This window comes from Lontra canadensis, unplaced genomic scaffold (genome assembly GCF_010015895.1).
Source record: "Lontra canadensis isolate GAN:19392208 unplaced genomic scaffold, GSC_riverotter_1.0 scaffold7, whole genome shotgun sequence".
NCBI classification, from domain to species: domain Eukaryota; kingdom Metazoa; phylum Chordata; class Mammalia; order Carnivora; family Mustelidae; genus Lontra; species Lontra canadensis.
Genome location: NW_022631001.1, coordinates 7,203,712 through 7,228,354, shown reverse-complemented (window position 1 = coordinate 7,228,354; position 24,643 = coordinate 7,203,712). Strand labels below are relative to the sequence as shown.

The window sequence follows — 24,643 nt, the reverse complement described above, 5'->3', positions numbered from 1 at the left end:
AGTAGTGATAAGCACGATTTATGTTTTTCCTCAAATTACGTCCTTGTTTCATAACTCTTCAGACATGTTTCTCTACGTGTAAACTCTCAAATCTCAGCATTGTCAGAGGAACTCTAATCGCGAAGACCCAGGGACCCATTCATTTCCTTTTCCCTGCCTCTCTTCGGCCTTTTTGAACTTCCCATACTCCATCACTTGAAGCAAGTAACACTTTAAAATGCAGACGGAGGGACGCCTGGGTGGCTCAGTTGGTTAAGCCGCTGCCTTCGGCTCGGGTCATGGTCCTGGGGTCCTCGGATCGAGTCCCGCATTGGGCTCCTTGCTTGGCAGGGAGCCTGCTTCCTCCTCTCTCTCTGCCTGCCTCTCTGCCTGCTTGTGTGTACTCTCTCTCTCGGACAAATAAAATCTTCAGGAAAAAAAAAAATAAATAAATAAAATGCAGACGGACACCGCGCACCAGCCAATCCACGCCCTCGGCACCAAGGTCCCTCCTCCCCCTTCTCCCTCCCACTCCCGGCCACGCCTCCTACAGACCAGGAAGTTTTCCCTACGCTGCGCTGGGAAAGCCGGAAGCGCTCCCCCGGAAGCCCAGAGCGCCGGCGCCTCCAGGAGACTCTGAGGCAGGCCAGGGTACTGCGGTGCATTCTGGGAAAGTCGCTTGGACCTGGGCTTTGTTTCCCGCCCCGCAGCTGTGTTTGGTTTTCAGAGGTCCGCGGAGGTACCGCGGTTCCCGGCTTGCGAGCTCTCGTCGGAGGCGCCTCTGCTTCCCATCTCGGGTTTCGGCTTGCGCGGGTGTCCTCCCGACGCCTACCCCCGACGCCGCCAGCATGTCTGGAGTGCGCGCTGTGCGCATCAGCATCGAGTCGGCCTGCGAGAAGCAGGTCCAGGAGGTGGGCCTGGATGGCACTGAGACGTACCTGCAGCCGCTGTCCATGTCGCAGAACCTGGCGCGCCTGGCCCAGCGGATCGACTTCAGCCAGGGTTCGGGCTCCGAGGAGGAGGAGGCGGCGGGGGCCGAGGGCGACGCGCAGGACTGGGCTGGCGCCGGGTCCAGCGCGGACCAGGACGATGAGGAAGGTAAGGCCCGTGTGTACTGCTCTCGCCCGCCGGCGGGTCTGGGGGCCCCCCGGTACCCGCCCGCGTAATGCCACTCTGGCTCTCCCGCGCGTAGAGAGATGTGGTTGCGTGGGTGTCAGAACACTCCCGTGCGGAATAGTGATCATGCTCACTGGGGTCTTTTCGCAGCTGGGCAGTTTATGGCGCTGCCTGCCTCTTAATACTCCTTATCCTCCTGCACCGTTTCTCGAGTTGGAGCATTTGAGACACTCACTGATGAAGTGCTCAAGTCTGTAATGTGGCACACTTGGTTAAGGGGCCTGCGGTTCATATCGCTGCTCTTGCCATTATTGTCCGAGTTACTTTGCTTCCCTGAGCAATGGGGATGATGCTGATAACACCTGCTGAAAAAAGAGAGGTCTGTGTTGACTGGAATATGAGGTCAGGTCTAAGAGGTAGGCAGGGGCCAAATCGTGTCGAGCCATCAGGCCCAGATAAGCATTTGGGTTTTATTAGAAAGACAGCTGATAGCTTTTGGAAGGATTTTAAGGAGACAGGTGATTGTACGTTAAAAAGATTACTCTGGATTCCTTGTAGCAAATAGGTTACAGGGAAAACTGAAAAGAGGGAGGCTAACTAGGAGAGAATAGTAGAAAAAGTGTGAGTGGGTTTTGGATTCTCATTATTATCAGGGATTAAAAAATAAAATTCTTGATTTGGGTATGTGCAACAGACCCTGTGTAAATAGGAATTTAAAGATGGGTTCTCGAGCTAGTGGTGTTAGGACAGTTGGGGGTCCATTTGGGAGTAAAATATAGATACTATCTCATATTTAACACTCCTGATTACTTTAACAAGGATTGAAATGCAAATGAAAAGAATATAAAAAAATTGGAAGGAAGTTGTAGACCTAGAACTTTGGGAGTAGAAGAGATCTTAAGCACAATAGGAAACACAAATTATAAAGCCAAAGAGAGATTAATTACATAAATTTTAAAGTAATGATAAAAGGTGCCACCAACAAAGGAAATAAAGGAGAGACTGGGAAGACTATTGGCAACCTATTGGACACATAGTGGTTGCTGTCCCTGATGTTCAAAGATTCCCTGCAAACTGGGAGAAAAAAAGACAACTCACTGGGAAAATAGCCTGAAGGTATAAACAGTGGGCGGAAAAAGACACCGGATCTTACTAGTAGGGAGAGGCAAATTAAAATATTAAAACACTATTCTTGTGCATTAGCAGCAACTTAAAAGACTTAATATCTGTGTTGGGAATGTGAATTGGTAAAACCTTTTTGGAAGCCAGTTTTGCAGTTCAGTATGTGTCAAAAGTGTTAAATATGCATCTCCTTTGACCCACTAAATCACAGCTAGGAATTTAGTTTTCAGAAAAAGTTGTACACAGATGTGTGTTCAACGTGTTTACCACTACTAGCATTAGTGAAACCAACCTACTTGTCCATGAAGTAGGAATGGTTAAACTTACTGTATATAATATCCATGCTCCAGAATATCAAACAGAGTTAAAAGAATTAAATAGATCTATATGTGCTGGCATGGAAGTCTCTCTCTAGGACATAGTAATTGGAAAAAAAACAAGTAATAGAAAAATGGAGGTAAATATATGTGAATGCATTGAAAAGTATTTGCATGGGCACACCCCAGTTGTCAGTACTGATTACCTCTCAGGAGGGGAGAAAATTAGGGGTGGGGAATAAAGGAGAACTTTTACTTTTTACTCTATAACTCTATTTGAACTCTAGGCAGTGAGCATGTGGTGGTGAAATTTAGCAAAATGATTTCAGGGGTTGGAAGGCATGTTAACATTGTTTAGTATCTGAATGTTGCCATTATAGGTTCTTTGTATTTTTGTACTTTAAAATATTTTGGAAATGCTCTCCAATTATTCAAGTTTTAAGATCTGGTAGAAAAAGGTTATTTGTATAAATTTTAAAAAATAACTGCAATATGTGGAGATTAGATACCAAATTTGTTTTGCATTATAGGAAATGCTAACTTAATATTTACAGAGATTCAAGAAAGGGTGGACAGAATGGGATAAAACAGGAAATAATTTTAAATAAGTTATTGTTTCTTTTTTTGTACTTGTAACATCTAAATAAGATTTGTCTTCTAGTCATTATAACTCCTGTGAATTTCTTTCTTCCTTTCTCTTTTTAGGGTTGGTAAAATTTCAGCCTTCTCTTTGGCCTTGGGACTCCGTGAGGAACAACTTGAGAAGTGCCCTAACAGAGATGTGTGTTCTCTACGATGTCCTCAGTATTGTTAGGGATAAAAAATTTATGACTCTTGATCCAGTCTCTCAGGACGCACTTCCTCCAAAACAGGTATGTGTGGGCTTCAACTGAATAATGGTACCATTTTATTAAGTCCCAAGACCACTTCTCAGGCTATGGGCCCACTGTCTCCTTTACCTTTCATGCAAAATTAAGTCCAGATGAAGATCTAAAGACTAACGGGTTCAAAACAAACTGGCATAAAAATAGCATCTCCTTTACTTACTGTTTTATTAATGGCCCTGTGACCGTCAGAAGAGTTAAGTTTCATTAGTAATGTAATATTTTAAGGCTTACCAAATCTACCCCCACTTTTAAGATTTATTTATTTATTTTAGAGAGAGCTGAGAGCAGGAGCTCGAGGAGGAGCAGAGGGAAGGGGACAAGCAGACTCCATGCTGAGCTTGGAGCCCAACGTGGGGCTTGATCCCATGACCCTGAGCTGAAAAAGAGTCAGCCACCAACTGATTGAGCCACCCAGGAGCCCCTAAAGTTTCCCAGTTCTTAACAGATTCTTATAGCCTGGGTCATTGATTTGTAGTGTATTACACAAAAACATGATGATAAAACGCCTTTGGAGTCAGACTGACCTGGGTTCAAATCCTGCTTCTACCCTCACTAGCCCTGGGTCCTTCAACAAGTGATTCTCTCCAAGTCTCAGTTTTCCCCTTCAACCTCTTTTTGGGGCCTGGTTGGAAAAATTAGGCCACATTATGGAAGCAACTGAAAGCTAGGTAAGATTGTTGAGGTTTGATGAAGAGCATGTGCAGTGTTTGAACATTGGAAGGTGAAAGACAACAGAAGGAGGAATTGGTGTGTGAAGAGCCTGAGACAGGGAGGCCACTTAGGAGGTCATCAGGTCCGTGACCAGGTTAGTGGCAAAGAGAGGAAGTAACGGTTGTTTTTACCCTTTTGTAAGTGAAGTGAATTGACTAGAACTGCTCATGTGGTAAGAGTTTCAGGGTCCAGAAACATTGTGCTGGAAGATTTCTTAGAGACTATTCAGTCTGGTTCCTTTGTTTTACGGGGTGAAAACTGAGGCCCACGTGTTCAGATGCAGTAAAGTCCGTGGTTAGCGGCCAAGACAAGAATGCCAGCACCTTATTCCGAGCCCACAGCCTTCGCCACCTTCCCATGCTCTTCCCACCCATGAGTTTCCAGGAATTTCCTTAACTCTCCGGAAACTTAGAATTAGGTCTCTTAATATGGTCAAAAGATTATTACAGTGTTTTATGAGACTTGATTTTGACTCACACAGTCAACCTTTCTTATATTAAATTTGTCGTCTTCGAAGTGTATCTGCTGACTGGAGTACACAGATTGGTAGTTATCTTGGGTATTTATAATTACGATTTCTCATCAGTTTTCCAAAAATCAGCGTGCGGTAAAGTGCATTAATTTTTTTTTTTTTAAAGATTTTATTTATTTATTTGTCAGAGAGAGAGAGAGAGAGAGAGAGAGCGAGAGAGCAAGCACAGGCAGACAGAGTGGCAGGCAGAGGCGGAGGGAGAAGCAGGCTCCCTGCTGAGCAAGGAGCCCGATGCGGGACTCGATCCCAGGACGCCGGGATCATGACCTGAGCAGAAGGCAGCCGCCCAACCAACTGAGCCACCCAGGCGTCCCTAAAGTGCATTAATTTTAATGCTGTGTGGCTTCAGTCTTTGTTCCAAAGGCACGTTAGTAGCTTGTCATAATGTAAGATAATTTTACAGCTGTACTCACTGAGGTCATTTATTCCAGAAATCATGTATTATGTGCCGGGCATTGTTCTAGGGTCTTTGGGCATGGTAGGTTTTACCGTCATGTGGATGACCTTCGAGTGGGGATTACAGACTTTCACCAGCAGTATAAGGAGCGCCACAAAAGGGTGTACACGTGGGTTGGGGTGGGCATGTGCACAGCGTGAGAGGGGAACCCCATCCAAGATGGGCAGAGCTGGTGCAAGTTCTGATTTGTAGTCCAGTGTGGTGTTTGTGGTTTAACATAAGTTTGAGTTGATCAGAGAAATAGGTTAAGGTGGTTATCTTTCAAAAAACGGTGTTACCTGATTGTCTTTAATTTCTCAGTTTTATCTTCAGTAGGTATGTTATTATTAAGAGAATGTTGAAATCGTTTAAAAATGCAGAACTACACTATTGTTTCTGATAGAATCCACAGACACTGCAGTTGATATCGAAAAAGAAGTCGCTTGCTGGAGCAGCCCAGATCCTGTTGAAGGGGGCAGAAAGACTGACCAAATCAGTTACTGAAAACCAAGAAAATAAGCTGCAACGAGACTTCAACTCTGAGCTTTTGAGATTACGGCAACACTGGAAACTCAGAAAAGTTGGGGATAAGATTCTGGGAGATCTGAGCTATAGAAGTGCAGGTATAGATCATTGTTAAAAACTATGCTTTTAAACTACAGTGTGTCAAAAAACTACACAGGATTGACTAGAATGTTGCATGTTGTATAATATGTTCTCAGTTACATGTTACATTTTGAAGTTTTAATTTCTGTACACATAAACCTGATAAGCTGGAATTACTTTTATCATAGACATAGATTTATAGAATTGAATTTAAACTATTTATATAGTTACCTTTGAGTACATTTGGCAAAAATTTTATTTTTATACTGATTTTTTCCCCCAGATTTTTATTTAAATTCTAGTTAGTTAACATACAATGCAGTATTGGTTTCAGGAATAGAATTCAGTGATTTATCACTACATACAACACCCAGTGCTCATGATAACAAGTGCCCTCCTTAATCCCCATCACCATCTAACCCACTCTCCACCCACCTCCCTCACCAGCCCTCTAACATTAAGAGTCTCTTATGATTTGTTTTCATTCCACCCCCCCAATCCTTTATGTTCATTTGTTTTGTTTCTTAAATTCCACTTATGTGTGAAATAATGTTAAGGTATTTGTCTTTCTCTGACCAGCTTATTTAGTTTAGCACGATACACTCTAGTTCCATCCACATCGTTGCAAATGGTAAGATTTCATTTTTTTTGATGGTTGGGTAATATTCCAGTGTGTGTTGTGTGCCTGTGTACCACATCTTTATCCATTCATCAGTTAATGGACATTTGGGCTCTGTCCATAGTTTGACTGTTGTTGACAACACTGCTATAAACATCAGGGTGCACATGCCCCGTTCAAATTTGTATTTTTGTATCTTTTGGGTAAATACCTAGTGCAATTGGTGGGACATAGGGTAGCTCTATTTTTAACGTCTTGTGGAACCTCCATACTATTTTCCAGAGTGGCTGCACCAGCTTGCATTCCCACCAACAGTGTAAGAGGGTTCCCATTTCTCCACATCCTCGCCAACAATCTTTTTCCTGTGTTGTTGATTTTAGCCATTCTGACAGGTTTGAGGTGGTATCTTATTGGTTTTGATTTGTATTTCCCTGATGACAAGTGATGTTGAGCATGTTTTCATGTGTCTGTTGGCCATCTTGGATGTCTTCTTTGGAAAAATGTCTACTCATGTCCTCTGCCCATTTCTTGACTGGATTACTTGGTTTTTTTAGGGTGTTGAGTTTGATAAGTTCTTCATAAAATTTGGAAATTAACCCTTTCTTGGGTATGTTGTTTGCATATATCTTCTGGTATTCCATCGGTTGCCTTTTAGTTTTGTTTATTGTTTCCTTCACTCTGCAGGAGCTCTTATCTTAATGGAGTCCCATTAGTTCATTTTTGCTTTTGTTGGAGATTACATGGGTCCGTTTCTGGATTTTCTGTCCGGTTCTGTTGATCGTGGGTCTGTTTCTCTGCCAGTAACACACTGTCTTGATGACTGCAGCTTTGTAATGCAGCTAGAAGTCTGGAAATGTGGTGCCTCCAGCTTTGCTCTTCTTTTCGAAGGTTGCTTTGGCTATTGAGGATCTTTTATGGTTCCATACAAATTTAAGGATTGTTTGTTCTAGCTCTGTGAAAAATGCTGGGGGTATTTCAAGAGGGATTGTGTTAAGTGTGAAGATTGCTTTCAGTATTAGACATTTTAGCAATGTTTGTTTTTCCGATCCATGAGCATGGACTGTTTTTCCATTTCTTTGTGTCCTCTTCAGTTTCTTTTATAGGTGTTCTGTGGTTTTCAGAGCACAGATCATTTACCTCCTTGATTTGGTTTCTTCCTGCACTGTTTTCAGTGCAGTTGTAAATGGGATCATTCCTTGATTTCTTTTTCTGTTGCTGCTTACTGGTGTATAGAAGTGCAGCAGATTTCTCCTTCTTGATTTTATGTCCCATGACTTTGCTGAATTCATGTATGAGTTCTAACAATTTTTTTGGTGGAGTCTTTCTGGGTTTTCTAAATAAAGCATCATGTCATCTGCAAATAGTGAAAGTTTGACGTCTTCCTTGCTGATTCAGATGCCTTTTATTTCTTTCTGTTGTCTGATTGCTGAGGCTGCAACTTCCAATACTATGTTAAATAGTAGTGGTGGGAGTGGACATCCCTGTCTTGTTCTTGAGGGTAGAGGAAAAGCTCTCAGTTTCTCCCCATTGTGGGTGATAGTAGCTGTGGGTCTTTTGATCATGGCCTCTATCCTGTTGAGGTATGTTCTCTCTCTCCCTACTTGCTCGAGGGTTTTTATCAAGAATGTTTGCTGTATTTTTTCAAATGCTTTTTGTGCATCTATTGAGAGGATCTCATCTTTTCTTATGTAGATGTGGTGCATCGTCTTGATTGTTTGCGAATATTGAACCACTCCTGCAGCCTAGAATAAATCCCACTTGATCAATACATTTAGCAGAAACTCCAAAGATTGAGTTTATATGTTAACACATATTAAACCATAAATGACGTTTTAGTCAAGAGACTAAATATCTTCTCAATTAGGAGCTTACCTGTAACCCTTAAAAACTAAGCATAAAAGGAAAAAAATTCATCCATTTTATCTTAATTCTTTTTTTCTCCCCTAAGTCATCTAAGCTATTTTCACATCCTGGGCAAAGAGAGAGGGCAGTGAAAACACTTTGCTGCCTTTTTCTCCCATTCAGCCAAGGCTGCAGGAATGTATTTTGTTGGCAGTGTACCAAAGTTTGATGAGCTTGAATTCACATCTTGTATAATTCTTTGTTGTTGAGCTATAATAGGTTTTTGGAGGTAATCATGGTAATGGCTTGTAAGCTGCTAAGGGATATTCAGAGAAGCTACACAGTAAATGTTTACAAGATTTACAGCTCAGTAGAATTAAAGCTTTGAATGTCAAGGGATGAAGCAAAGAGTGAGCCCTCGCTGTGATTATTGTGATAACAACGTGATAACAATAGTAAAGTCGTATTTTAAAAGGACTCATTTGCCGAAGTAAGCCATTATTGACCCCCAAACCCCATCAGTAGTACTCAAGTTGAGGTGGTTTAAGTCAAGACACTGGAGCACCTAAGTGTTTCAGCATTGATGTGAATTGAGGAATTCTGAATTCTGAAGGTAGAATCCTACTCTGAAGATGAGTTCAAGATGACAAAACCTTTTTTTTTCCTTTTTTCCTTTTCTTTTTTTTTTTTTTTTTTTAAGGTAAATACCTTTTTTTCCTGCTTCCTTTCTTCCCTTTGCTTACTACCCTTCCGCCATGCCCCCCAAAACACATTTTGGGTGGGAGTTTAATTTATCATTCAGTAATGTTATATTCAGTGAAATAGTATTATTTTTTATTTATTTATTTATTTTTTAAGATTTTATTTATCTATTTAACAGGCAGAAATCACAAGTAGGCAGAGAGGCAGGCAGAGAGAGGAAGGGAAGCAGGCCCCCCGCTGTGCAGAGAGCCCGATGCGGGGCTCTATCCCAGGACCCCGGGATCATGACCTGAGCCGAAGGCAGCAGCTTAACCCACTGAGCCACACAGGCGCCCGGAAATAGTATTATTTACTAATGTATGTTAAATTAATGTGTTAACTGGTTCTTATTTTCCTATTTTTAATACCCCATTAGGATCTCTCTTTCCCCATCACGGTACATTTGAAGTAATAAAGAATACAGATATTGATCTGGATAAAAAGATACCTGAAGATTACTGTCCTCTTGATGTTCAGATTCCTAGTGATTTAGAAGGGTCTGCCTATATCAAGGTATTTGTAAAGTATTTTAAGTAATTATTACTTACCCCAGAAGTTAATTTGCTAACACCTTTTCATATTTTTATTGTCCCATAGGTTTCAATTCAGAAACAAGCTCCAGACATAGGTGATCTGGGCACAGTCAACCTCTTTAAACGACCTTTGCCCAAATCCAAACCAGGTGTGGTTATGTTCTGTCCTCTAACTTATAGTTGTGTCTGAGCTTATGTTTCCAAATAAACAGATGATAAATGTAGAGGGGAAAATAGGTACTTCAGAGTAAGAACAATTGGAAATTTATTATTTATAACCTGTTCATTAACCATTAGTGAATAGCTGTGCAGTTTTTTGTTTTTGTTTTTTTTTTAAGATTGAACTTCTTCACCAATTTTCTCTGTGTAAAAGAAAGGAAAATTTTTGTGTTTTGGAAACAATATGCTCTGGTATAGTGTTTTCTGAACTTTTGATATATGTATTCAGATCACCATTTAATTCATGCGTAATATAATTAGATAACTGATATATACGTATGTCTCCTATCTTTCAGGTTCCCCACACTGGCAGACGAAATTAGAAGCAGCACAAAACGTTCTCTTGTGTAAAGAAATTTTTGCACAGCTCTCTCGGGAAGCTGTTCAAATTAAGTCACAGATCCCTCACATTGTGGTGAAAAACCAGATTATCTCTCAGCCCTTTCCAAGTAAGAGCAGTCAACCCTTTCAAGTTTGTAAATAGGGATTTTGTGGTTTGGGGAGCAGGACAGAGTGGGGTAACTATGTATTTGGCTGTGTTGGGGGAACAGTTAGAGCAAAGAGGCAGCCTCCTAGCTATAATGGTAGCTCGTAAAGCATGCAGGACAAACCTCATTCTGTCCTGTGTCCTAAGTAGCTTAACTCCTGGATTTTAAGCCATGTATGTTAAACATTTGTACCAGTAACACTGTTACTTGGCAGCAGTGGCTGTGAGGTCTGTGCCAACACCATTTATGGAAGATTTTTTCAGGGATCCTGTCTTGCTGTCTAAATAACAGTGGTTATTCAGTATCTATAATATTCCTAAATTTGTGGAAATTGGGATTTTAATTATATTACTCAAGAGCAGTCAGACCTGCCTCAGAGAGCAATTTGTAGTTAGCTGTGTGCTTGTTTTTTATATAAATTCTAGGATGTATCTTTTTGGGGCTTGTCAAAGGAATGGGATTTTAGAATTGAAAAATTCCATCTTGGTTTTCATGGCAACAAGGAAGAGTATCTGTCTTCTCATCAGTAAGACCAGCCACCAACCCCGTATTTTATTGTTTTTCCCAAAAGTGGTGTTGTGTTTTGTTTTTGCTCTTTTTAAAGGCAGGAAGAAACTAATTAGTTAACATACACCTTCTGTTCACTTGTCTAACCATAGCTTAAGGTCAACAGCCACATTGCACGTCAAAGAATTTGAATTGTTAAAATGCGTAATATTTTATTATACTCACGGATAGTCATTTTGGTCTGAAAATGTTAATCATGAAGCCTGATCTTCAGTTTCGAATGGATCTTTTGAGAACGGGCTGTGATTGTACTTTTTGAAGACAACCGTGCGTTCCTATGTCTTCGGTTGATTTGCCTCTGTCCTGCTTCTTTTTATAAATAGGCTTACAGTTACTGATTTCTTTGTGCCATTCCTCAAATGATAAGAAATCCCAAAAGTCCGCTACTGAGAAGCCAAGTCCGGAAGACCATCTTTATGTCTTAGAGCATAATTTGCATCTACTAATTAGAGAGGTAATGAGTGAAATGTTCCTTCTTGCATGGTGGGAGGCATGTCTGGTGCAGCACACGTGCACAAGCTCCTCTCTATGACCGTCACTGTCTGTGATGTGCAGGATCCTTGCTCTGTGCTGGGGGAACACACAGATAAGCAGGATTATCAGTCTGTCCCTGAGCATCGCTTGTGGTGGTGGAAATACACCACAAGTCATGTCTAGGCGCGTAGGAAGAGCAGGTAGCGTAGGGAGGGAAGGGTGATTCTGGTTGTGTGATGGGGACGGTGTCTTTCCAGAGCCTGTGAACAGGATAGTTGGGTTCTTTCAGGATGAATTCTACTCCGGTTATCTAGAACTGTGTTTCCAGGGAGCTGGCTCACAGTTTAGGCTAATTTCAAAACAGTCCCCTGAGAAACTTCACAGAAGTGTGTATTCCAGTCTCCTCTGCCTTTAACGTATAAGCAGTAGTTGTTTTTTAATAACTTTTTAAAAAAAATTTGTAACTTTATGGTGACAGAGGTTGGTTAGACTTGTTATGAATCATTTTACCATATATACAAAAATCATGTCGTGTGCCTTAAACTAATCTAAGTTGTCAATTATACTTCAACAGAAAAATTAATAATAAATGGCTGTTCTTGTTACAGTTTCATAAACAGACCTTGAGTTCCATCGTGATGCCTCATCCAGCAAGTGCCCCTTTTGGTCACAAGAGAATGAGACTTTCAGGTCCTCAGGCTTTTGATAAAAATGAAATTAATTCACTACAGTCCAGTGAAGGGCTTCTAGAAAAAATCATTAAACAAGCAAAGCATATTTTCCTGAGGAGCAGGTAAGGATGAACAAAGCAGCTATTTTTCTTGGAAACTACAGTCATCTTTCCTTTATTAGTTACCTTATACACATTATTTTTGCCATGAGATGACCTTCTTTCCTAGGAAGAGGAGGGTGACTGCAGGGAAAGCATTTGCATCTGGGGATGGTCCTGTCAGGTTTGGAGAAGTCTGAGCTCCGGGGCTCATGTCGCTTTTGAGATGGTTTCTGACACTGGCTACAGTTTTGAAAGATACCTCGCTAGGAATGTGCCTTAGAACTCCTCACCTTCTTCAGTGACACATCCACCAGAAACCTGTTCCTGAACTGATTTTAATCTTTTCTTGAAGCTTTTGCTATGTTTTGGCTGTCCCACTTCCTAAGACTTTAGAAGGCACTTTCCCATATGTTGACTTATCTAGCTCTTCTTCTCTGGCATAGGTGATGTGAGCCCATTTTCACTGATGGGAAGGTTGAAGCCTAGAGATGTTGTGTAGCTCCCTCACAGACAGCTGAAGAGAGTGGCAGAATCAGGATCTGCACCCAAGTCTGTGTAGCTCCAAACCTCATGCTCATCTTACTTCTGTACACATCATTTACAAAAGAACTTAGCGTGATCTGACCTCACTGTATCTTTTTCAAGTGCTGGAGGTGCTCTTGTATTTTATTTTTGGTCCTCGGTGAAGAGGGCTCTTTTTACTTTTCAACATTGTGCCTGGCTAGAACTCCAGACCTTCAGGTATGGGCCCACTCTGCTCTGGGTGATAGTTTTTGATTTTCATTTTTTCCTACTAACACAAGTCCTGGTTTTAATGGTGCTTTAGTTTGTATTCTTTGAATGGAAACTTAATGTCTGCATCTTTTAGTAAAATCAATTAGGAAGACGTGTTAGAGAAGATAGGGTGGTGCTTCTGGAGTAAAAAAAAGTGTCTAAGCCAGAGCTCAGTCACCTGCTAACTCACTTTAGTTTTCATGTCTGTGGTCCTCTACGTGTTTCTCTGTCAGTTAAGGATACAGGAGTCTGGTCTTAGGATCAAATTAAACAATGTATGCAGAAATTCCTTATAAAAATCAAATATGGTAGATTACTATTGTTCCTTCCACTTGTACATTTCTTTTTTTTTTTTTTAAGATTTTATTTATTTATTTGACAGCGAGAGATCACAAGTAGGCAGAGAGGCAGGCAGAGAGAGCGGAGGAAGCAGGCTCCCTGCTGAGCAGAGAGCCCGATGTGGGGCTCGATTCCAGGACCCTGGGATCATGACCTGAGCCGAAGGCAGAGGCTTAACCCACTGAGCCAACCAGGTGCCCCTCCACGTGTGCATTTCAATTATAGAAACCTTTACCCAAAAGTCAGGGGCATAGAAGTAGCTATTTTTAGAACCATTATGCATTTCAGAGTATTAGTCAAAGTCTTAGAAGCAGCAAAGCTTGCAAAATGCTCCTGTTTTCCCCCAGTTACAAAAGTGATGTTCCAGTGTATCAGCCTCATCTGTATCGATACCATACACAGCAAGACCGACTGCCCATGTGTTTTGATGTGTGTGCGCCAGGGTGTGTGTGTCTTTAAAAAAAAAAAATAGAAAATCTGGAATCATAAAATTTTATGTCCTGCCTTCACTTAATATTGTAAAGTTTTTAAATTTTTCATTTATTGTTTTTCAGAGATATTTTAATAGCTACTTAATATCTCATCTTATGAATAGTCCCTGATTTCTTTTACCAATTCTCAATTGCCAGATACTTTTTATTTCCAGTATGTTGAAACATAATACAAGAATGAACGCTCTTGGATATAGCCCAACCTGCCCTAGGAATTTTTTTTTTTTTTTAAAGATTTTATTTATTTATTTGTCAGGGACAGAGGGAGAGCGAGCAAGTGAGCACAGGCAGACAGAGAGGCATGCAGAGGCAGAGGGAGAAGCAGGTTCCCTGCTGAGCAAGGAGCCTGATGTGGGACTCGATCCCAGGACACTGGGATCATGACCTAAGCCGAAGGCAGCCTCTTAACCAACTGAGCCACCCAGGAGTCCCATGCCCTAGGAATTTTTGAAGCACTCTCAGGGAAACGATCCCAGGAAAGGAAGAGAAAGTTAAGGGATTGAAAGAAACCCGTACCAGAGCAGAAGCAGTAAAAGAGCAGATCCCAATGCCCCTTGACCTCAGTGGCTGTTTGCATGTCTTCTGGCTTTTTCCTTCTCTTCCCAGTCAAGTGCTAGAATCAGAAAACTGGAACCCAAGGACCTTCAATAGTTTGGTTAGCTTTCATGATTTATGCTTTTTCTGGGCAGTGGCTGTTGATTAGCTTATATAAAAAGGACGATTACTGGCTATAGTGTTATAGCCCTGGGTTTTTGGTTCTGGAGTTAGGCTACCAGTTTTGTGCCCCAGTTCACGGCTGTGTAACCTTGGGCACATTACTAAACATGGCTGGACTGAAAAATAGGGATAATAATGGTATGTATTTGACATGGTTATTGGTGCATACATACAGACTTAAATCCTCTCTCTCATGTGTACATATAGTATTTATCTTTCTTGGAGTGTAAGATTTTCATTGTGCACAAAGTGTCGCTGGCTTCTCATGAAAACAGTTGTCATTACGTGAGTGATGGGCCTCAGTTGTGGGTGTGTCCCATGTTACCAGGGACCAAGGACTGCCATCTGTGAGTGGTGTATGTTCTTTTTAGAGCTGAGGTTTGTACCCTAAGAGTACCTTTCTTCCCTGTGTTCTGGTAAGTCTTCCTGAGAGAAAACAAATTGGAGTTCAGAGGAAGTCAGCCTGTGTGAGAGCACGTGTCATAGTGGGGCACTGAGCACCCGCCCCAGGCGGCCCGAAGAAGGCTCTCATCCCCTCATCTGACTTTTTTTTTCTTTAAAGAAAAGTCTCTGCTTTTCAAATGTGGTATTTTTGAAAAGTAGTTCTCTTGTTTTCACATAGCCGTAACATTGACAAGTATTTATAATCTTATGGTTTATATGGTACCTTTTTAAAAATGTTGACTTCTTCTCTTTAAAAGAACTGCTGCGACCATTGACAGCTTAGCAAGTCGCATTGAGGACCCTCAGATACAGGCTCACTGGTCAAATATTAATGATGTCTATGAGTCTAGCGTGAAGGTTTTAATCACATCACAAGGCTATGAACAGATATGCAAGTAGGTATCAAAAATAAGTCATTCATTTAAAATGTTAAGTTGCTTTTATGTGTTGATGTTTGTTGAGTGATTACATTGAGATTTTTGGATTTTATTTGCTATGGTGACATGACATTCCGGTAAATTTCATCAAGGGTAGAGCATCAGGATGAGAGGTAAGAATGTCTGAAATAGTCCCTGGTATGTAAATGTCATGTGTCTGAGTTGTTTAAAAAAAAAAAAAAAAGAACCTCCTCGTTGAGGGGGAAGCTACAACACCTCAGCCTGATCTGCTTGAGTTGCTGGCTGGGGGCTGCGGTCTTGAGGCTGGGGTATTTGAAGTGAGTAGGACCATTTATAGTGGAGCCTATACTCCATATTGTGCCTAGAATGGCCTGAGTTTTGTGGCTCTCTCATGGCCACAAAACTATGGCGTGGTGCTAAACTTAATCTAATCCAGTTCATGATTATGCTCTTAAAATGGGGCTGAGAGCTGTGTCCGTGAAGGGCATGAAATGACTTTTGACCCCATCATTCACAGAGAAGTGTTGTTCCTGATTTACACTCAAAAATCACAAGCTAACATACAGCGGACAGATTGGTGGTGCCAGACATGGCAGGGGTGCGGGGTGGATGGGGGGCAGAATGGGTAAAGGTGTTCAGAAGGTGCAAGCTTCCAGTTACAACCTGCAAGTTCTGGGATGCAGTGCATAGCGTGGCGACTATAGTTCATAATACCATGTTGTATATTTGAAAGTAGCTAAGAGAGTAGATCTTAGAAGTTCTTATCACAAGAAGAAAAATGGGTATCATGTGAGGTGATGGGTGTTAACATACTATGATGATCATTTCACAATATGTACACTTACTAAATCATTATGCTGTATGCCTTAAACTAATTAATGCCATATGTCAGTTACATCTCAGTAACTAACTGGGGGGAGTAAACGAAGTTAATAAAATAAAATTAGCAAGTAGCCACAAAAGGCATTTTTGGCCTCCATTTGAGCCTCTTTGACATTTAACAACGGGCGGGATATAGTGGGAGCGCCCTTCCCTAGGCCAGTCTGAGTGAGCCAGCGGCAAACATTCATCAAGGCTGGTGAATGCCTGTTATTTTTCAAACGTTAGTTGCTTGTTTCAGGCAGACCTAACCAGTCACAGTGGTCTCTCCAATGAGCAAACACACCACAGCATGAGACGGGGGAGGGTCAGAGGGAGAAGCAGACTCCCTGCTAAGCAGAGAGCCCTCAGCTGGATTCGATCCCTGGAGCCCAGGATCGTGACCTGAGCCGAAGGCAGTTGCTTAACCAACTGAGCCACCCAGACACCTCAAGTATAATACCCTTAAATTGCACTTTTTTAATACTGAGACTTTAATTTACTGTTTTTTAAAAATGAAAAATAGTCAATGAACATGATTTAAAAGATTGAATACAGAAGATAAAAGAATACAAAATCAGTCTGGCAGCTTCCAGGAAAAGATGGTGGGGTGAAGGTAGATCATGGTTTTCTTCCCCTATACCTATAGAAACAGAATAATTGGAGTGACTTGGGCTATGGTGGGAGAGTAGTGGTTGAGTAAGATAAAAGAAGTTTGGCTTGCATTTTAACTGTTAGGGCTAGGTGAAGGCGCCATTGACTTTCATGATATTTCTTTTGGTTATGTTACTATATATACAGAATCTATAGTAGTATATACTTATGTTTGTGTTTAAAAAGGTCCATAATAGGGGCGCCTGGGTGACTCAGTGGGTTAAAGCCTCTGCCTTCGGCTCAGGTCATGATCCCGGTGTCCTGGGATCGAGCCCCGCATCGGGTTCTCTGCTCCACGGGGAACCTGCTTCCCCCTCTCTCTGCCTGTCTCTCTGCCTTCTTGTGATCTCTGTCTGTCAAATAAGTAAATAAAATCTTAAAAAAAAAAAAAAAGGTCCATAATAAAATGTTAAGAGAAAGAGCACAAAGGAGTGGAAAAGGAAAAAAATTATCATCATTGAGTTACTTACTTTTAGATCTAAGACCAGACAATGTGAGACTGGTTCACAGTACCCAGTGGTTATAAACTTCTGTGAAGAAGAGTTAGTGATAAACATAGCCGTGATAGCATTAGGAAGGAAAGGAAGTCATAGAACACCCTTTCCTCATCTTTTGTAGCTGGGGTCAACTTGCGCTACTTAAAAGTTCAAAGTAGTTCTCTCAGAACTTTCCAGGAGCAGGCATTTCCTTTCCTATTCTTTTCTCTTCTCTTCTTTTTCTCTCTTTCTTTCTTTAATTTGAATGAGAGAGCATGAGCCAGCAGAGGAGGGGGCAAAGGAAGAGGGAGAAGCAGGCTCCCTATCAAGCACAGAGCCTGATGCAGGGCTCGATCCAAAGACCCTGAGATCAGGACCTGAATTGAAGTCAGGTGCTTAATGGACTAAGCCACCCAGGCTCCCCCAAAAGCAAGCATTTAAAACAGTTTCTACACATCCTTCCAGGAAAGTCTGTGCATTTACAAGCATATATATATATCCTGCTTTTTTCCTACAATATTTTGTGCCTTAAAATATTGAGATATAATTCACATAACCTAAAATTCACTATTTTAAAGTATACAGTTCAGGGATGCCTGGCTGGCATAGTCAGTAGAGCATTTGACTCTTTTTTTTTTTTTTTTTTTTTTTAAAAGACTTTATTTATTCATTTGACAGATAGAGATTACAAGCAGGCAGAGAGGCAGGCAGAGAGAGAGGAAGGGAAGCAGGCTCCCTGCTGAGCAGAGAGCCTGATGCGGGGCTCGATCCCAGGACCCTGGGATCATGACCTGAGCCGAAGGCAGAGGCTTTAACCCACTGAGCCACCCAGGCGCCCCAGAGCATTTGACTCTTAAGTCTAGGGTTGTGAGTTCAAGCCCCAGTTTAGGTGTGGAGCCTATTTAAAAAGATTAAAAAAAAAAAAAGCGGGGGTGCCTGGGTGGCTTGGTGGGTTGAGGCCTCTGCCTTTGGCTAAGGTCATGGTCTCAGGGTCCTGGGATCATCAGGCTCTCTGCTTGGCGGAGAGCCTGCTTCCTCCTTTCTCTGTCTCTGCCTGCCTCTCTGCCTACTTGTGATCTCTATCTGTCAAATAAATAAATAAATAAAATCTTAAAAAAAAAAAAAGTGTACAGTTCAGTGGATTTTAGCATATTCCCTATGTTGTAGAACTGTTATCACTTTCTAATTCCAGAACATTTCCATTACCCCCAAAAGAAACCCTATACCAGCAGTCATTCCCAGTTTGTGTCTTTTTTTTTTTTTCCAACTCAGCAGCACCATATTGGTGAATAAACATCCTTATCACTACCTCAGATTTATTTCTTTTTTACAGCTTTATTGCGTTCATTGTGTGTACCACAACTTTTAATCAGCCTTCTGCTGCTGAACATTCTAGTTGGATGCCAGCAGAATAATTTGTACACGTGTAAGTCTAGCTGTAGGATAAAGTCCTACAGGTGTAATTGCTGGGCCAGAAGATATGGACCTTTAAAATGTTCATGAATGTTACTAAATTGCTTTTTCAGAGTAGCTGCTGTAACTATGCCCCTACCAATAGTCATCTCAGAATTTTTAAAATTTAGTTAGATGTATAAGCTTTTTTTTTTTTTAAAAGAACTCTGAATTCTGTCGTTTTCTTTGAAAGAAACGTGTAAACTTTTACTTTGTTAAAATTATACTTCTGTGGAGATAATTGCTTAAATGTCTTATTCCTAAATGTTCACTGTAAAATAAAGTCTGTAAAGCAGGTACTCTCAAATATGGAAAGATAGAATGCTATTTTTTCTGCACTATTCATCTAGATGGTTAGATTTGAAGAATTTCACGTTTCTTGTACATGTCATATGCTATGCTAAAAATTTGTGAATTGGTTTGGAAGAATGTCATTGCATGTTATTTTGTGAGTTTCTTTGATGTAAGCCAAGTTAATAGAGTGCATAGTCTGACTTGTTTGAGGATTATTTCAAGAGAGGGCATAGAGTTAACAAATCTTTTTCCTTTCTGTATGAGAATTTGCTCTTTGGTTAATTCTCTAGCTTTTGTCCCTGAGTAACTTGATTAGAAAGGATGCCCTCTGCGTTACTAGGCAACATTGCTTTTGGCAAAAATGACCCCAAACTGGTAAAAGGGGCTGGACTGGTAGGGATTAGAAATGCCTGATAGGGATGCCTGTGGATTTCCCCAGATGGGGTCACTTCTAAAATTGGGCAGTATCTTTTGTGGGGCCCTTGGAAAGCATGCCTATGGAGTTGTTATGAGAACATGTGGCTCCCTCTGGGAATAAGGTCTCTAAGTGACGGCAGGTCCCACGTGAGCTCAGTGTGGATCTCTGCTCACTGCAGTGAAGGCGGAAGGACTGCCCAAGAAGAGGAGCAGCGGTCGGTGGTTGGTGGCAAGCTGTGCTTCCTTGCCTGCAGTCTTCTGAGCGGACTGGTGCTCAGTGTGGCCTCGGGAAGGCCAGCAGGAGTCTGATGGTTACGTCGAACCCCAGAGAGTCCTATGGACCTTGCCCCTATGGGTGTTAGCACAGGTTATCCAAATTGGTATTTTCTGTTTCTTTGATGGTAAGGTTTAATGTTTGTGGGACTGTATAAGGTAATTTTGAACATTTCTGATTTTTAGTATGTGTGTCTATCAAGGTCCATCCAGCTGCAGTTGAATATCGGAGTTGAGCAGATCCGAGTTGTGCACAGAGATGGGAGGGTGATTACACTGTCTCATCAGGAGCAGGAGCTCCAGGATTTCCTTCTGTCCCAGGTAAGGATTGACGGTAGTCCTGAGCCTCTGCCTCTCCTAGCGCTTAAAGAACAAAGTGAGTAAGGAGTAGTTCACGTATATTAAGTTATAAAAAAAAAAAAGCCATTTTTTTTCTGCCGTTTATTTAATTTCTAGTGCACATTTTACAACTTATGGGTTAACTGAAAATGTTGATAAACTGTCCTAGATTTATTTCCAGTTAGTTTGTGTTGACGATGAAGGACCAGCTCTGAGATGACAAACTTTTTATTTCTGATGTCTGCCAAGGTTTACAACCCCTTTGGGACCTCATAAAAGTGAAGAAGTATTAACCCCAGAAAACCAGAGAAGAGCATATCAGATAGAAAACTATAGCGACCATTTGCCATAATAGTGGAATATTCTCCTTAAGCGCTAAGAAGAAATTCTTCAGTATTAAGGAGCAGCATGGAAAGTGCTGGGTTCTGGTTCCAGCTCCACCACACATTTGCTTTGTGACACTGGATAAATTTCTGGACCTTTCTTTCCTGTTCTATAAAATTAAGAACAGTATTTTTCCTATTTTCTTCATGGAGTTATGATGATCCAGTGAAAAACCGAGTTGTGGGAGAAAGCATAGGTGTAGAAATGCTGATATACCATTCACAAAATTCACATATTTCATATAAAATTTTTAAAAAAATACTGATGCTCTTCATCCTAGAAGCAATAATTTTTTATCCTGACTCTGATGCCAAGCAAATGAAATGCATTTGTGAGGTACAGCACCTCTTGGTTGCTTGCTTACACCTAAAATGACTTTGGTCACCTTAAGCATGCATACACAAATATATTGGAAGGCTGGTGGGTAGCTCCCAGAATTGATGGGAAGGCTTGAAGATCCTGATTTGCTACTTCCTTCCTTGATAGGGGCCGAATGCACTCCAGATGGCCCCAGTACATCAGACAGGATTTTAACAGGAAGTAGGTGGCATGCTCATATTACTAAGGATTTACAAAAGTGTGGGTGTCGGAGAACACCTGGGAGAACGTGGTGACCTAGTGCTAGTAATAACCAGGTAAGCAGGCCTGGGGGGCTTAGTGGTCACCAGTCCTAGGCTAAAGAGGTAAGAGGGGGGCTTATGGGTGTCCTGAAGCAGAGTCCTGTGGACCAGGCCACTTGAGAAAAGCAGACACCTTCTGTCACAGGATACAACCTCACAGGGGAGTGTACTGGGGTTTTAAGTGCCCCGACCTTACTCTCTTCCCTGCCATCTGCTTCCACTACCTGAGCGGTTCCCGTTATCTGAACCCAGCCCAAAGCCAGAGGACGGAACCCTATGGGTGATCCTCCCTAGGCAGAGGAGGGTGGTGAGTGGATTTGAAGGGGTAAGTGGAAGATAGTCACCCCCTGCTACTTCCGATGTTGCTCCACATTCGGTGGCCCAGCTGGGCTTCTCCACTTGGCTAAGCTTCGGTCCTGTTCCTGTGCTCAAGCTGGCCAGTGGACAGGGAAGAGGAGTCTCAGGCTATTTTAGCCTCTGCAGCGGAAGGTGGGATCCTCCCCGCAACAGTCACAGAAGAGGATTCCCGTGCTAGGCAGTGAGCACCCCAAGAAAAGTTTACAGTCGTGATGTCAGGTTACTGCAAAGGAAATCTCCATGGTGAAGATGCATAAAGTTTCCTTTTCTTCATTCGCAGATGTCACAGCATCAGGTGCATGCAGTTCAGCAGCTCGCCAAGGTCATGGGCTGGCAGGTGCTCAGCTTCAGCAATCATGTGGGGCTTGGGCCCATAGAGAGCATTGGCAATGCCTCTGCCATCACCGTGGCCTCCCCGAGTGGGGACTATGCTATTTCAGGTACGGGCCGCTGCCTTGAATGGGAGGAGATCTTCGGGAGTTTGGCCTTAATGTTCCCCTGTACTCATTAGACATACTTCAGAGTAATTTCTCTCTGCAGTGAGTTCATATAGGAGTTATGCTGAACGTTTATCTGATCACGGCTCTTATTCAGAGCAACAGATTATTGATTTTCTTTCTGGTGGTCATAAAAAATGTTTTATTAAAAACGTGACACGTTTTCCTAAGAGCTCTGAAAACTGCCTTCAGCATTGTTACCCTGCAGTTCAAAACCAAACCTTTGATGGATAAATGCTTTTGGGAAATGTACTGCGGCAAATAGGCCAAGTCACATCTGGTCCCCAAGAGGTAAAGGGATGGAACAGAGAGGAGAGGGGATTTTTAAGCCCCCACTCTGTCCAGGGCACTTTAATAAACACGTGTGTTAGCTAGTTGAAAATGATCTTTGGAGAACTTGGCTTTAGTATGGTCTTTTCTAATACCTGCTCTAAATATTTGAAAGAGTAATTAGAAAACTTAGCCCACAGAATCACAGCTTGTGAATCTGCAGGCTTGGTCATTGCCAGGTCTTTATTGATAAGAGTTTCAGAATGCCCATTTCTTCTTTGCTGAGTGATGAAGCCTCATTAAAACCTGAAGTTCTTAATTCAGAAAAATCTTGTCTGCATCTCTCCCAGTCCTGATTCCGAATGTTTGAGTTTCCTATCAGGTGTGTATTACATGTTTTAGAAAAAATATAGATTGGTCTTGTGAAAATACATAGGACATTTGACTTTCCTAAGCCAGAATTCATCTTGCCCCATTTTTATGGTACAAACAGTAATTCATGAATATTTATACTGGCCTCGTATATATAAATAAGCAAGCTTTTGGGGTTTTGGGGGAGGGCGGTTATCATATTAAAACTGACGGCCTCTTTTTAACAAGAGCTTTCAAGTTGGTAGACAAGGTTTTTGTATTCATGGTAGAATGAAGTTGTGGGACCCTTGTTTTCTAGTTTGGAAATTGTATTGATATTTTGGTTTTGCTCCACAGTTCGTAATGGCCCTGAAAGTGGAAGCAAGATCATGGTTCAGTTTCCCCGTAACCAGTGTAAAGATCTTCCAAAAAGTGACGTTTTACAAGATAGCAAATGGAATCATCTTCGTGGACCGTTCAGAGAAGTTCAGTGGAATAAAATGGAAGGTCGAAACTTTGTTTATAAAATGGAGCTGCTTATGTCTGCACTTAGCCCTTGCCTGCTATGATTTTTGTTTCCAGAACCGTTTCTAGTTTTTTTCCAGAGAAGTTTCCCAGAAACTGACTTGAGCAAGATGAACTCTAAACACAAGGAAGAGAAATTTTCCAAAAGAGCATTGTTTAAAAAAAAAAACAACAAATGTTTACCTAGCATTTTGAAACATTTCACTTTATAAGTGACAGTGCTTTGAAATGCAGACACTTATGTACAGTGATAGGATATATAGTAGGGGAGATGCAGAACAACTTTTTTTATGCAGTTAACTTGAAAGGTTACTAATTTATGGGTTCGAATTTAACTTTTCAAGTATCCCTTTGATGTTGGCATCAAATAAAGCATATGGTTAAAAATTCCAGATCTTCTCTGAACTCTTAACAACCTAAATATACTGTGTCTTTAGCCAACGTGTCTCATTCCACTATTTGTTGAAAAGATTGTGTAAGAATATTTAAACACTCTTGTGAGTCAGCGTTCCTCCAGGAGCACACTCAACCCAGAAGCAAGTGGAACAGCACACGGTGCCTGCAGGGGGAGCCAGCGCTTGTCTCAACAAACCAAGTACTTCTTCCTCCAGCTGTCTTAGGTATGACGGGGTCTGATACCAAGACTGGTACTTTGAGAGCTTCCTGGAAGGTGCAAGCTGAAGGCACAGAGGGTGTAAGGGACCTCTAGGGCTTCCTTGGGTCCCCTTTTGGTCTCTTCCCCCACATGAGTGACCTCTGCCCGTTTGGATCGGATGTGCTCACACCTCTTCCCCACCTGCCCCTGCCCTTCTCCAGCCTCTGCCCAGGAACCCTGGCCTCCTCTTCCAGTGAGAGTCTCATCCTGTCTGATTCCTTTAACATTCTTTCCTGAGGGGAAAATACTAATGGATCGGTGGATTGATTATATTTTACAAAAGACTTGTTTGAATTTCCTGGAACTAGCCCCCAATCCTAAAATGTGCCCGAGGAACTTTCCTTCCTAAGAGACTTAGGTGGATACGGGTCTTTTGGAACCACCATAAGTAATACATAAGCAGTGCTTTCCTTATGAGAAATACTTTTGTTTTTTAAAAGATAACCCTTTTAATCGTGTATAAGGTGACTCTGAAGTAACTTTAAAAGGTTTAAAAGAAAAATGGAGTTTGTAAGCCCCAAATACTGTAACATCTTCATATTTGCTTTTTTGTCCCCTTTTAATCTTTCTTTACATGGAAATTTTTTAAAAAATTGGTCTGAATCTGAATTATAAACCTTTTCATGGTAGCCCACAAAAGTTGCCTTAGTGAATTATCCTGAGCTCATCTGGACAGCTCATCTCCCATGAGGAGTCTTACGTAATTTTAAGGGCTCACACTCTGATACAACAAATCTCCATGGACTTTTGCCAGAGGACTTTTTAAAAAATTTGCATCCACTACAGATTGATATTTTGGTAAATAAAAATGAATTAGAAAAATTAAAGGGATACCAAACAAAAGCCCTCCCATTTTATGATAATAGACTTAAAATGGCTATCAAGCAAACATTTCTGGATGCTTCGTCTTCTCTCTCGTCATGAGCTAGTTCAAACAGGAACACGCTGAGCGGAGCAGAGCGCATGCACAGGGACGACCTCCTGTTCTCTTAAACTTCATCTGAGGAGAGTGGAACAGTTGAAGACTGACACCATCTTCGTATGCTTTCCTGTCCCCATTATTTTAAATCACTGGGTAGTGAAGAGCCATGACGCAC

At 41.6% G+C, this 24,643-nt stretch overlaps 1 protein-coding gene across 3 annotated transcripts; it reads left to right on the top strand.

Moving 5' to 3' along the window:
- The first annotated feature begins 707 nt into the window (after positions 1 to 707).
- On the top strand, positions 708 to 22,975 carry MED17 (mediator complex subunit 17). 3 transcript variants are annotated; one of them, XM_032852797.1, is made up of 12 exons: positions 708 to 1,077; positions 3,240 to 3,406; positions 5,504 to 5,723; positions 9,285 to 9,421; positions 9,506 to 9,590; positions 9,957 to 10,109; positions 11,039 to 11,169; positions 11,798 to 11,982; positions 14,984 to 15,121; positions 19,752 to 19,869; positions 20,758 to 20,811; positions 21,529 to 21,611. In XM_032852797.1, the coding sequence occupies exons 1-11, from the start codon at positions 828 to 830 to the stop codon at positions 20,803 to 20,805; spliced, it is 1,632 nt and encodes a 543-aa protein (XP_032708688.1). In that variant the 5' UTR covers positions 708 to 827; the 3' UTR covers positions 20,806 to 20,811; positions 21,529 to 21,611. The 3 variants fall into 3 exon arrangements, with proteins under 3 accessions (XP_032708688.1, XP_032708685.1, XP_032708687.1); XM_032852794.1 differs by lacking the exon at positions 20,758 to 20,811 and adding an exon at positions 22,724 to 22,975 and having other exon boundaries at positions 714 to 1,077; positions 21,529 to 21,688; XM_032852796.1 differs by lacking the exons at positions 708 to 1,077; positions 20,758 to 20,811 and adding exons at positions 1,321 to 1,511; positions 22,724 to 22,975 and having other exon boundaries at positions 21,529 to 21,688.
- Positions 22,976 to 24,643: the final 1,668 nt, after the last annotated feature.

Coding starts and splice junctions, on each gene's coding strand:
- MED17 (XM_032852794.1), top strand. CDS start 828: ATGTCTGGAGTGCGCGCTGTGCGCATCAGCATCGAGTCGGCCTGCGAG. Junction 10,110..11,038: donor TATCTCTCAGCCCTTTCCAA/GTAAGAGCAGTC, acceptor TTTTATAAATAG/GCTTACAGTTACTGATTTCT. Junction 21,689..22,723: donor TGGGGACTATGCTATTTCAG/GTACGGGCCGCT, acceptor TTTGCTCCACAG/TTCGTAATGGCCCTGAAAGT.